The sequence below is a fragment of the Galleria mellonella genome, unplaced genomic scaffold, assembly GCF_026898425.1.
Source record: "Galleria mellonella isolate WM207_F2 unplaced genomic scaffold, CSIRO_AGI_GalMel_v1 utg463, whole genome shotgun sequence".
NCBI lineage: Eukaryota > Metazoa > Arthropoda > Insecta > Lepidoptera > Pyralidae > Galleria > Galleria mellonella.
In genome coordinates, this window is record NW_026442102.1 from 357931 (window position 1) to 371658 (window position 13728).

Genomic DNA, 13728 nt, shown 5'->3' on the forward strand with positions numbered 1-13728 from the left:
ATGATGAATGATGAATATTTATAGAGAAAAGATTTGGTTTTTTGTTTATAATGAATATTTTAAAAAACTTCTCAAGCGATTTTAACAACACATCCATGTAAATCCATGTATCCAAGCAAACGACTTTTGTACAATCTCCCACTGGTAAATGAATGTATGTATGTATGTATGTATATACATATACACATATTTAATAGCACACATACAACAGAAGAGAATGACAAAGGAAAATAAAGAGAGAACACAGGAAAATAGTACTAAAGGGTGAGGTAGTAGGATTTAACAGAGGATTTGAAGCTGGCGTGAGTTTGAGCGCACCGAATAGAGGCAGGTAGTGAGTTCCACGGGCGAGCTGCCTGCACAATAAAAGATTTAGAACAAAAGGAAAAAGAATGTACCGACATATTTGCGACTAACGATCCGTCCTGGCTTTGCACGAATTTTTGAGTACAAAAGAAAACTCATGTTATTCCCCGATAATGCATCTTTCTATAGGTGAAAGAATTTTTAAAATCGATAAAGTATTTTTTCAAGTTTATCCCTTATAAACAAACACAAAAATAAATCAAATGTTCCCCCTTTACAGTATAAGTTTAGATATACAGTTATCGAGAACAATATATCTAAAAAAAAACCTGCTCAATTTTGGAGTCGTTTAAAAATTAAACACCGAAATACGATTGTTGTTTTTTATTCAAATGTAACAGATACACTGGGAAAACCTACAACGCCTGAACGATTCGGACGCTAAGACAAATCGAGCGATTTATAAGTGAAACGAAAGCAAAATGATCGGTAAATAAAGTAGTTGATTCGAATACAGTTGGGAACGTCGACATTTGTTTGCTTTTTATCAATAATGTTACTGTTTTCTACAGGAAATGGGGTGTAAACAGCGGCGGAGGCAGCGGAGGCGGCGGCGGTGGCGGCGGTGGCGGCGGCGCTACGCCTGTTCCGCTCATTCGTCATACTGGTGGTTTAAGACAGTGTTTGTTATTTATTTACTAAGAGATTATACAAAAAATTTATGTACTAGATTCTTTTTAATAAGTGATAAGTTGATTGCTTGGGTATCTCTGTCCCATTCGTGTTTCAAAGCAGTTGTGTTTGCATGGCTGTGTTTCGGTTTGAAGGGTGGGATATGGCATGAATTTACTGGGTGCAGAGGAATAACATCTGAGTCCTCAGGAATGGCAACGCTTGGGGGGTATCACGGGCGAAACAGTATACTCTGTTATGTCCATGGTACTGCTCATGTCTATAGGCGACGGTTACCACTTTCCATCAGGTGGGCCGTCAGCTTGTTTGCCATTCTAAGTTGTATAAAAAAAAAAAAAAAATTATGTTAACCTGTGGCCCATTATATTTCGGACCATTGTAACAAATTTATAAAAAAAAAAATAACCAAGATGGTTTCCAGTGGAAACCTCGTGGAGGTCAACCTCCACCTTTATAGATCCTGATGTTAGATCCCATTATTAATAAACCTATTTCAGCAATAAGAGAACTAATGAAATGAATTACCACAGGGAGACTTTGTACAAAAGTCGATTGCTTGGGTACCTCTGTCCATTCGTGTTTCTACCGTGAAGCAGTTGTGTTTGAATGGCTGTGTTTCGGTTTGAAGGGTGGGATATGGCGTGAATTTACTGGGTACGGAGGAATAACACCTGAGTCCTCAGGAATGGCAACGCAAGGGGGTATCATGGACGAAACAGTATACTCTGTTATGTCCATGGTACTGCTCATGTCTATAGGCGACGGTTACCACTTTCCAGCAGGTGGGCCGTCAGCTTGTTTGCCATTCTAAGTTGTATAAAAAAAAACTTCTAGATGCCGTTCACAACATTAATATAAGGAACAGAAATATAATAGTATCTGACAAAAGTAAACCGTAATCAATCGCAAAAAGAATCGGCCATGAAGAGCTCCTCTTGGAAATGTGATGTTCTAGCTTAGACTTCGTTTACTACAGGCCTGTAAAATGAAAATGTTTCAGAAACCTCCCACATATTTTTTTCCAAATTGAAAACTGTATAAAAAGAATCACTAGATTCGGTTTAGAGCTACGGTGTTGCAGTTATTTTTAGGATACTACTTTCTATCAATTTGCTTTGATCACCATTTGGATCGTATTAAATCGCTCTTTAAAAATATTTTTTCTTATGTCAGCGCCATCTGTAAGTCATGTGTAATACTAAAAATATTCTATTTCAAACTTGCCGTTGTCTTTTACTGTTTTATAGCATTTCCTATAGAGAGCGCTATAACGCATCTTTGAGAATGTTAATAAATAATCGGTGTTCCTATTTTAATGATATTTTTTTATTGTATGAAAATGGTATGGTAACCCCGCTTGCGCTAACGGAATACTCTGGCGGAGCACCAGTGAAGGGTGATAGATGAGAATGAAAACAGGCCAGTTAACCCATCATGATGAATTCATCAGGAATTAACCATGATAGTTTCCAGGGGGAACCGCGAGGAGGTCGACCTGGTTGGGTATATTGCTAGCAATGGGATTCTCAGTCTCCATTACTAACAATCCCTTTCCCCACATTTTAATGATATTGCAGAGTGGTTCTGGCATAGAATAGGCCACCCCTTGCTTTCTCATGTGTGTCGTAAGAGCTGATTATGGGAACTTAATGGTCGAGATATAGGCATCGGTGTTCTTCTTAAAATGTCTCTAAGATCTAACTGCGGTCACCAACTCGAAGAATTGGGGGAAAGGGACTGTTAGTAATGGGGTCTAATTGGCCCATTGCCAGCAATACACCCTATCAGGTCGAACTCCACGTGGAGACCCTGGAAACCATCGTGATTAATTCTGGTGGAATTCGTCACGATGGGCTAACCGATCTGCCTTTTCATCGTCACCTATCATTCCTTACTGGTGCCCCGCCAGCGTATACCGATAGCGCAGGCGGGGTTACCACACCACTATCATCCATTTAAAAAAATATATGGTATAAGATGATACAGTTTATTGTTAAAATTATTCTCTATCTGTAAATTTCAAATCGCTATTATTAAACAATTAAGAAAACCCCATTTGCTGTGGCCCCACAGTTCCAGGGCACGTCTCTTAACATCTCTAAAAGCATTGGGATCCTTGGTGTCGACATCTCTAGTGACGTACAGTTCCGTAGCCACCTCGAAGATAAGGTGAAGCTGGCATCTAAAAAACTCGGTGTGCTCAATAGAGCGAAGCATTACTTCACGCCGGATCAACGATTAATGCTTTACAAATCGCAAATCCGGCCCCATATGGAGTATTGCTGTCACTTATGGGCGGGAGCACCTAGATACCAGCTTGAACCCTTCGACTCAGTGCAACGACGAGCTATGAGAATTGTCGATGATCCCATGCTTGCAAGCGGTATTGAACCCTTAAGTCTTAGGAGAGATTTTGCCTCACTCTGCGTGTTGTACCGCTTATACAACGGATTGTGCTCAGAGGAACTGTTCGATATGATGCCTACGGCCACTTTCTATCATCGTACGGCTCGCCATCGACAGGGAGTTCACCCTCATACCTTACAGCCTAAATGGTCGCGTACAACGCGGTTCAGAGATGCTTTCTCCCACGAACACTCAGGTTATGGAATGAGCTCCCTGCCGAGGTTTTCCCGAGAGACTACAGCATGGGGTTCTTCAAAAGGGGGTAAAGAGGTTTCTTCAGGGTCGGCAACGCGCGCGTAATACCTCTGGTATTGCAGGCGTTCATAGGCTACGGTAACCGCTTACCATCAGGTGGGCCGTATGCTTGTTTGCCACCACAGTGGTATAAAAAAAAAACAAAACAAAACAACAACGAAGTGAAATTAAAAAAAAAACTGTTACTAAAAATGGTTTATTCTTTGCAAATTATTTTCAAATTGCGATCTTTTTAATACAGAAAAATCTAATTATGACTTTATTGATTTTAATTTCAGGTTATGCTTAAAGAGTTTTTAATTAGAACAGTTTTAGAATATTGTATTGTTTGAACTTATGCCCAGCCATTTACGTTGGTGCATTTTTTTTTATAATTTTCTCCCATAATAATGATACTGTATACACACACACACACACACACACACACACACATATATATATATATATATATATATATATATATATATATATATATATATATATATATATATATATATATAATTAATTGTGTTTGTATGTAAATATCTCGTAGTCCCTGACGGTGAAGTTGTAGTCGGCGACGAGCGTGGGGGAGGCGGCGGGCGCGGGCAACGCCGGGTCGCCGTACGAGTGCAGGTTGCTGTAGCTCTCGGTGTTCGTGTTGCAGTTGCTCGCTATCAGCAGGTCTGCGCCCGCGCCGAAGATCGGACCACAACTATAACATAACCATACACAGAAGTCGGTTAAAAAAAATAGTTTTGTTCTGCAAATCAAAAATGATTCATCATCATCATGTCTGGGGGGGTTTTGCCAGTAGTTGCTACGCTTGGCAGGCGGATTGGCAAACGCAGTTAGACTTTGGAGATGTTTTAAGAGGGACGCTGCTGCCCATCCCTTACCCTCCCTTAGTTACCTCGCGACACCCACGGGGAAGGAAGGAGGAAGTTAGACCTAATCCACTAGTGTATTGTATTGAAATACTTTATCTTATATCAGTAATCCTATAAATAAATAAATAAATAAAAATATTTACAAAAGTTTCATAAAAATAGTTAATATTAATAGGATTATGTTTTATGTAATTACAAAACCCTAAAGACGACCTACGGTCAATATGAAATTACGCGCAACCGCAAATATAAGTTGTATAATTCCGAAGGGCGCGGTAATACGACCCTCGGCCCGGTGGCGACACCTGCCGGCGCGGCGGTGTACGGTGACACTCACTTTAAAGCTTCACACCTCGTAATTGTCCGGATTACGTTACAACATTTCTGCGAAAACTGACTTCCTAATAGACGTCCAAGTTTGTAGTTTAACTACATTCCGCTTTTGAGTTTGCTTTGCCATGACCTTATAGCTTTGGCATATTCGATAATGGTCTTGATGATTGATTGACTTTAAAACATTATTATTAATATAATATGACGACGATACGTCTACCAGAGGGAGACTTTGTACAAAAGTCGATTGCTTGGGTACCTCTGTCCCATTCGTGTTTCAACCGTGAAGCAGTTGTGTTTGCATGGCTATGTTGGCTGAAGCGTGGGATATGGCGTGAATTTACAGGGTACAGAGGAATAACATCTGAGTCCTCAGGAATGGCAACGCAGGGGGGGTATCATGAGCGAAACGGTGTGCTCTGTTATGTCCATGGTGCTGCTCATGTCTACAGGCGACGGTTACCACTTTACATCAGGTGGGCCGTCAGCTTGTTTGCCATTCTAAGTTGTATAAAAAAAAAAAACATGTTTGCTCTGTCAAAAAACTAACTACTCTAACATCAGTAAATCTTTCCGGAAAGGTTGTCAAAATATTCACTTACGGCTCTCTCAACGGACGTGAACCGCTTCCAGAAACATTTCTTCAAGTTTGGGAATAGATAGAAGTGTGAGGGTGCCACGTCAGAAGAATAGGAGGGATGACCGAGCTAATCGTACCCCATAGTACGACTTTTTGACCGCACCTCACCAGAGGGAGACTTTGTACAAAAGTCGTTTGCTTGGGTACCTCTGTCCTATTCGTGTTTCAACCGTAAAGCAGTTGTGTTTGCATGGCTGTGTTTCGGTTTGAGGGGTGGGATATGGTGTGAATTTACAGGGTACAAAGAATTTACTGAGTCCTCAAGAATGGCAACGCATGGAGGGTATCATGGGCCGAAACAGTATACTTTGTTATGTCTATGGTACTGCTCATGTCTATAGGCGACGGTTATCACTTTCCATCAGGTGGGCCGTCAGCTTGTTTGCCATTCTTGTTTTCCAGTTTATAATGAAATAGTGGTGATAGTCAAGGATCCATGCATTTTGATTTGAAGCATGTATGAGATTTGTAAAATATTTGTTAGTTTTATATTTAAAAGGCCACTAACTCTGGATGGTAGCAGAGCGCGAACGCCTTCTTGACGAGCGGGAACCGCTGCGGCGCGGCGGCGGCGGCGGTCGGCGTAGTCGGCGTAGTCGGCGCGGTCGGCGCGGTCGGCGCGGGCAGCGCGAACAGGAAGGCGCGCTCGGCGGGCACGTAGCCGCCGGCGCCGCCCGCCGCCCACGCCACCTCGCTGAACCCGCCGATCACCTCGCCACGCGCCAGCTGCACGCATTATTATGATAATTTTATTTTAACTCAACTCTTCATTGCACTATAAATAAAAATATACAATGACAATTGAACAATTCAAGTGAAATACAGATTGAAATATACACATAGAGGTACAAAAGGCGGTCTTATCGCTAAGGCAATCTCTTACAGACAACCTTTGGTTAAAGAACAAATAGAAATTGGTAGGTGGCGCGTGAGTGAATTAATAATTTTTCATGCATAAAATACAAAAACCTATAATGCACAAAAATATCACATATATATAATTTACTAAACTACTTACATACTAAAACATATTATATATATATTGCTATACAAAATATATATAATAATATACACAAGGAAATATAACAAATCAATAATGATAATGATAGAATGATTTTTTTTAATGGATGACAATGGAATGGTAACCCCGCCTGCTATAGATATACGCTAACGAGGCACCAGTGAAGGATGAGGTAAGGATGATAATCATGGCCCATCGTGATGAGTACACCTGGAATTGAACACGTTCACGAACGCACAATCAGAGAGATCAGAGGTATCATGGGCGAAATAGTATACTCTGTTATGTCCATGGCAACGCATGGGGGGTATCATGGGCGAAACAGTATACTCTGTTATGTCCATCGTACTGCTCATGTCTATAGGCGACGGTTACCACTTTCCATCAGGTGGACCGTCAGCTTGTTTGCCATTCTAAGTTGTATAAAAAAAAATATAATATTGTACAAGAACCGGAATGTTAATGGCAATAAATATGTACCAACTTAATTACCCACTCACTGGCTACTACGAGACAGGCCTGCGAGCCTAGTGTAGTAATCACTGTTTAGTAAATTGTGTGCCCGCATTTTTGTTTAAATAAAGTTATTATTATATTATTATTACTGTTTTTCTTCCTAGTGACCTGTGGGCCTACCATGAAATGTTTTCCGAAATTTCGGAGCCGAACGAAACACAAATTTGATGTTAAAATTACATAATACTTACCGTTTAAAAACATTAAAAATATGAAAATATTATTCCTTGGGACTTTTATGGTAGGATGTATAACGAACGAAATGGAGTATCCATTTACTGGCCCGATTTAGGTGTGAACAAAAACACGAAATTGAGTCCGAAACTTGAGAATTTCATTTCATGGTAGACCCGCTGTTCAGAGCCTGTTAAAATAGTGAACTACGAGTGCATTTGACCTGGGCGAGCAGCAGCACGGGCGCGTGTCCGTCGCAGTGCGCGTGGAAGGCCTGCGCCGAGTAGCCGTGCGACGACGCCCGGAACAGCAGCCGCCACGCCGGCGGCGGCCCGCCGCACCTGCATCACCACCACACCACGTCAGATAGATAGATAGATAATTTATTTACATTACTTACAGCACACAAATTACAATACAAAAAAACATACACATAATACACAGTAAAAGAGATAAAAGAATGAAAATAAAAAATCACAAAACAAAAAAAAAAAAACAACATATATACACTAACAATCTCCTTTCTTTCCCTTCCTTCATGCGTGTGCCATAGTAACACAAAATGGTCACAGCTCAGTTTATTGCTTTGCCCTTAAAAGAGCAAAACACTGATATTCTGTTGTGGCCAAGAGTCAGTCGCGAAACTCCTCATTAAAAATAACAATAAAAAGAAATATAAATAAACTGCATTGTGTGTGTACATTACACTCGCCTCCATTTGATATTATGTTCTAAATAAATAACAGATACCATTAGATGAGGGGTAGTCAGAGATCACTTTCTGTCACATTCAGGTATTCAGGCAATAAATATTTCCGCTACGTACCTATTAGATATGCCATTTTTTTGTATTTACATAACCTGAGTGTTCGTGGGAGAAGACATCTCTCAAACCGCGTTGTGCGACCATTTAGGCTGTAGGATATGGGGATGAACTCCCTGTCGCTGGCGAGCTGAACGATGGTAGAAAGTGGCCGTGGGCATCATATTGAATAATTCCACCGAGCACAATACATTGTACAAACGGTATAACACGCAGAGTGAGACAAAATCTCTCCTAAGACTTAAGGGTTCGATACCGCTTGTAAGCCTGGGATCATCGACAATTCTTATAGCTCGTTGCACTGAGTCGAAGAGTTCAAGATGGTATTTAGGTGCTCCCGTCGTCTAGCTAGACTGTAAAGTATAAGGGTGAACTCCTTGTTGATGTTATTCAAATAAACTTCATAACGAATTCGTTTAAAATCGTATTTTTTTTATTTGGTAGATTCGGAATAGATTATCAAACAGTACACTACGACGTCATTATCTGTGACGACGTTGATGGTATTGTAATGGATTTCCTACATTAGCACAAAAATATTATGCCTATATATGTATATCCTATCTCAGTTAAGTTTCACTGGCATATTCCACCCTCCAGACCGAGATACAACTATGCAATAATAACTGTTTAAACTTGATTGAAACAGACTCTTCTTCTCTTTGAAATTTACTCATTTACAATGTTCCCGATAAGATTTCTCATTAGAGAATACAAGAATTTATTATAAACTAGCGCCCCGTCCCGGCTTCGCACGGGTGGACATTATTAGATTTTAAAAAGTGGCCAATAAGGCTGCACACGCGACGGAAGCGTAAAAATGGAGTAACTTCTCCCGTTTTCCCAACATTTTCTTTCGCTGCTCTGCTCCTATTGATCGTAGCGTAATGAAAATAATACTATAACCTGCCCAGGAGTATGAAGAATAATTGTACCAGGTTTCGTTAAAATCCGTTGAGTAGTTTTTGTTTCTATAACGAACATACAGACAAACAGACAAAAATTTTACTGATTGCATTTTTGGCATCAGTATCGATCACTAATCACCCGCTAATAGTTATTTTGGAAATATATTTCATGTACAGAATTGACTTCTGTACAGATTTATTATATGTATAGATTAAATATCGTACCAGTTGTTAATGACAGCTTGAAATGCGCTTTTGTCTTGTTGCAAAATCAGACTTCCAGAAAACATGTTCACCGCCAATCTGTAATTGTTAAAAAGTATATATATATATATATATATATATATATATATATATATATATATATATATATATATATATATATATATATATATATATATATATATATATATATATATATATATATATATATATATATATATATATATATATATATATATATATATATATATATATATATATATATATATATATATATATATATATATATATATATATATATGTATACATAATACATTGTCCATACCGCAGTCGGTCGCGGCTGGTCGCGACGGTTGTAGTGTAGTGTGTAACGGGACGTGGTGACTGTACCGTAGTGGGTCGCGGTGGTAGTATTGTAGTGTGGCGCGAGGTAGTGTGCGTACCGCGGTCGATCACGATGTTAATAAACATTGTTAATAATGTAATGTGTGACGCCGAGTAGTGTCAGTACTGCGGTAGGTTACGAAGGTAGTAGTATAGTGTGGCGCGAGGTAGTGTCAGTAGCGTGGTCCATCACGGTGGCAGTAGTATAGTGTGGCGCGAGGTAGTGTCAGTAGCGTGGTCGATCACGGTGGCAGTAGTATAGTGTGGCGCGAGGTAATGTTCATATCGCGGCTGGTCGCGGTGGTAGTAGTGTAGTGTGGCGCTACTGGTGGTGTAGTAGTAGTGTAGTGTGGTATCGGCGGCTGTGTCCATACCGCGGTCGGTCGCGGCGGTCGGGCGCGGGGCGCGGCGCGGCCAGCAGCGCGGCGCGGCGGTAGCGCTCCAGCGACAGCTCCATCGGCACCGCGCCTGTCGGCTCCACCTCCTCCGCGAACACTGCACTATCTGCCCACACGAACAATTGCTTAAATTATATATATATATATATATATATATATATATATATATATATATATATATATATATATATATATATATATATATATATATATGCTTTAAAAAATCACGTAAGTTTTTACGTTATGCAATAAGCTGGAGTTATTTTTTTTTTAATGAGAAAAAATTGTTACTAAATGGATATATTTTTTTTTATATCTTTTTTCGCCTGCGCAATTTATCGATATATGCTTGCTGTGCCACGAGTAAGATATAAAATTTATCTATCTATCTATCAAAGATTATAAACATTAACAATGTTTTAAATTATATTTTACGTAACATTTTTATGTTATGAAGTGGATATTTTTGCAATGGAGCCTGTTACAAATCATGGAGGGCGGCGGCTCACCGATGAGCAGCAGGCGCACGTGCGCCATGAGCGGCGCCAGGTGCTGCAGCACGCGCGCGCGCTCCTCCTCGGCCCAGTGCGCCGTGGGCTGCGTCACGCCCGCGCGCTGCTTGGCCCACGCCAGCGTGCAGCGCCACACCTCCTCCTCCTCCAGGCACAGCTGCCCTCCGCAACGACGTGGGGCCCAAGCCCCACAGGGGAGCAATTAAAAAATAGACACGAAGCAATTTTAACCCTCTTGCTCCGGGCCAATTAAATGCAATGCTACGAGTAGATATCGGTGACAAATTTAACAAGAAAAACGTAAATAAAAAATGCTGTATATATTTATTAAGTAAAATTTCGTTTGACGTTACCAAAATATCAACTGGGCGATTAGTCGTCAAGTAAACTTTGATGGAAAAAATTATGTATGGGGGCATAAACATTTTAGAAATGTTCAAGTGGGACATGGCCAAAAAAAAAAGGTTGGGAATGTACTTTACTACATACCATTAGAAGCAGTTCGTTTTTACTAAAGTTATGTGTGAATATAGCAAACTAGCTATTACTAAGAAACGACTTAAGAGCCAAAGCGCTGGCCAACTTTTTTTTATACCACAAAGGTGGCAAACAAACAGATAGCCCATCTGATAGTAAACGATATCAAAACGCTGTTAACAAACTAAATTAAGCCGAGTGAATGAGAATTGCCACGCTTGGCAGGCGAATTGGCAACCGCAGTTAGGCTTTGGAGATATTTTAAAAGTAACGCTGCTGCCCATCCCTCGTCCTCGCTTAAGGAAAAGAAAGAAGGGGATGGCCTATTCTATTACACGGTACACTACTACCACAATAATAATATACGACAAATGTCCGACTGTCCCATCAGGCATTAGAAGCATGAGTGTCCATTAATTGTATTAGTAAATACAATAAATGGACACTCATGGTTCTAACCGAAACCCCACATCGAAATAAACAGGCAAATACTAACAAAATCTGATGATATAAGTTTAATGAGCGCCTCCTTGGGCAGGTTCAGGAAGGCGTTCGTTTTAACGCAGTCAGCAGCGTTGTCCCCGATGAAGGCGATACATCTCTCCATGAATGATGACGCGCTTTTGCCACCTGTAACATTTCGTAAAAATAACTCTAAAAATAAATCCGAGATGATTATTTTTTTTTAAAGCATGATAATGGAATGATAACCTCGCCTGCGCTATCGGTATACACTGCCGGGGCACCAGTGAGGGATGATAAGTGAAGATGAAGCGGGTCAGTTAGCCCACCGTGACGAATCTAACAATAAATGAATCACGATAGTTTGCAGGGGCAACAACTAGGATGTCGTCCAGACAGGGTATATTGCTAGCAATGGGGTTACTGATCCCCATTACTAATAATCCGTTCTCCCTCCTCCCAAGTTGACTATTAACATCATTCACTTAGGTTCGCCTCCTGCCATGTTAAATTCAAAGGTCAACGTCACGTCATTGTCGCGTTCAGCACACCGGTAAGAGACAACTATAAGCGTCTGATTACTATAGGGTAGTAATTAAAAATATTTGTTTAACAGGTTAGTTGATATATTTTTTTTAAATATTTTTTAATTCAATTCACTCATAATCTTACTTTCTGATATTGCTCACAAATTAGGTTACATGTTTATTTTTATTATTTACTTCATTTTCTCGCACTGTATAACTATGTTAAAGTGAATGCTGTGAATACCTATAATAGGCATGTGCATTAATATTGTATTATATTTAATGTTTGTTATACCTATATGTTATAATGCAATATGCTGTTGGTGTTCCTTAAATAAATAAATTACTATAATTCTTTATATGTACTGTAGCTAATTATAGATAAATAAAGGAATATAATTATGTAATCTTAACATACTCTCCACACGCCAATCCATACAGGTATACCATACATACACCAATACTTAATGCACACAAACACACTACACGCAGTCACCTAATGTTTTATAATATAAGTATTAGTAAAAAGGGATTGTTACTTCACTTCGCAATAAAATAATGTAGTAAGAAGACGTGCCATTTGATTTTCTAAAACAGATCAAGCAGAAACACTTTTGAACTTTAAGTGCTACAACAATATGATTTCAAAACAGGGGAGGGGGAAGCAATGGAGTTTGACAGCCCCATTGCTAGCAATATACCTTATTAGGTCGACCTCCACGTGGTTCCCCCTGGAAACCATCGTAAACAATTCTTGTTGAATTCGTCACGATGGGCTAACTGACCTGCTTCATCACCTATCATTCTTCACTGGTGCCCCGCCGGTGTATATCGATAGCGCGGGTGGGGTTACCATTCCATTATCATCCATTTAAAAAAAATATGATTTCAAATTGTTCGTGGTCGCCATTAGCATGCGTGCGACTACAAACAATTTGAGAAGATCAAGTTATATTATAGATATAGTAAATAGATACCTCCTACATGTTATGACCCGTGTTTCTTATTTTAATGACGCATCATTAAACAAAATAATTTCAATCAACTAACCATTGATATTGACTTCTCTCAAAATAACTGATAATTTAGTAAAAGCATTTGTGTAACTCACTCTTTTATGTCATAAAAAAAAATTTATTAAGAAAATGAAATGTTGTGTGCTAATAAAGCCATCAGCCAGTTTGCATAGCTGTTGAGTACGAAGAATCCATATCAACATTTTAGCCATTATCCGTCCACTGCTGGACATAGGCCTCCCCCATAGACTGCCATAAAGAACGGTTCTAGGCCACCTGCATCCACTGATTCCCTGCAATGCATTTCAAGTCGTCACTCCATCTTGTGGGGGGATCGTCCTACGCTACGTTTGCCCGTACGCGATTTCCACTAATAGAATATGAAGGGTAGTATATATGTATGCAAGGACCTTGATATCTTCCAACAATCCTTGCAATGTTACATTAAGGCTGCCAATTTGTTACTTTAAATTTATAGCCGTCATTCTTTTAATGTATATAATATCGAATGTTATGCAGAGCAGTTGTTGGAGTGCAAATTTAATGCTGTTTTATGTAATATTTATTTTATAAATGTATTAATTTGTAATCTGTTGCCTTGCTATAAATAAATAAATAAATAGTATTAATAGTAAGTAATAATTCAGTCCTTAGAAATAGTAATACACAAGGTACAATAGCACAGTGGATTCTGTGATATCCTTGGTGCTTTTCTTATCTACAGGTGATAAAGATCATCTTTAACATGCATCAGACCACTTTCTATCAGAGGAATCATTATTTTCC

General features: G+C 39.5%; 1 protein-coding gene across 1 annotated transcript in view; it reads right to left on the minus strand.

Moving 5' to 3' along the window:
• Positions 1 to 3824: 3824 nt before the first annotated feature.
• Positions 3825 to 13728, minus strand: part of LOC113520959 (BTB/POZ domain-containing protein 19) — a 41715-nt gene continuing 31811 nt past the window's right edge. The window contains exons 4-10 of the mRNA XM_052898622.1: positions 11434 to 11567; positions 10458 to 10617; positions 9925 to 10054; positions 9170 to 9247; positions 7437 to 7554; positions 6011 to 6228; positions 3825 to 4354 (exon numbers count right to left, since the gene is read on the minus strand). Of these exons, the coding sequence (XP_052754582.1) occupies positions 4162 to 4354; positions 6011 to 6228; positions 7437 to 7554; positions 9170 to 9247; positions 9925 to 10054; positions 10458 to 10617; positions 11434 to 11567 (1031 nt within the window). The 3' untranslated portion in view covers positions 3825 to 4161. The remainder of the gene's footprint in view (positions 4355 to 6010; positions 6229 to 7436; positions 7555 to 9169; positions 9248 to 9924; positions 10055 to 10457; positions 10618 to 11433; positions 11568 to 13728) is intronic.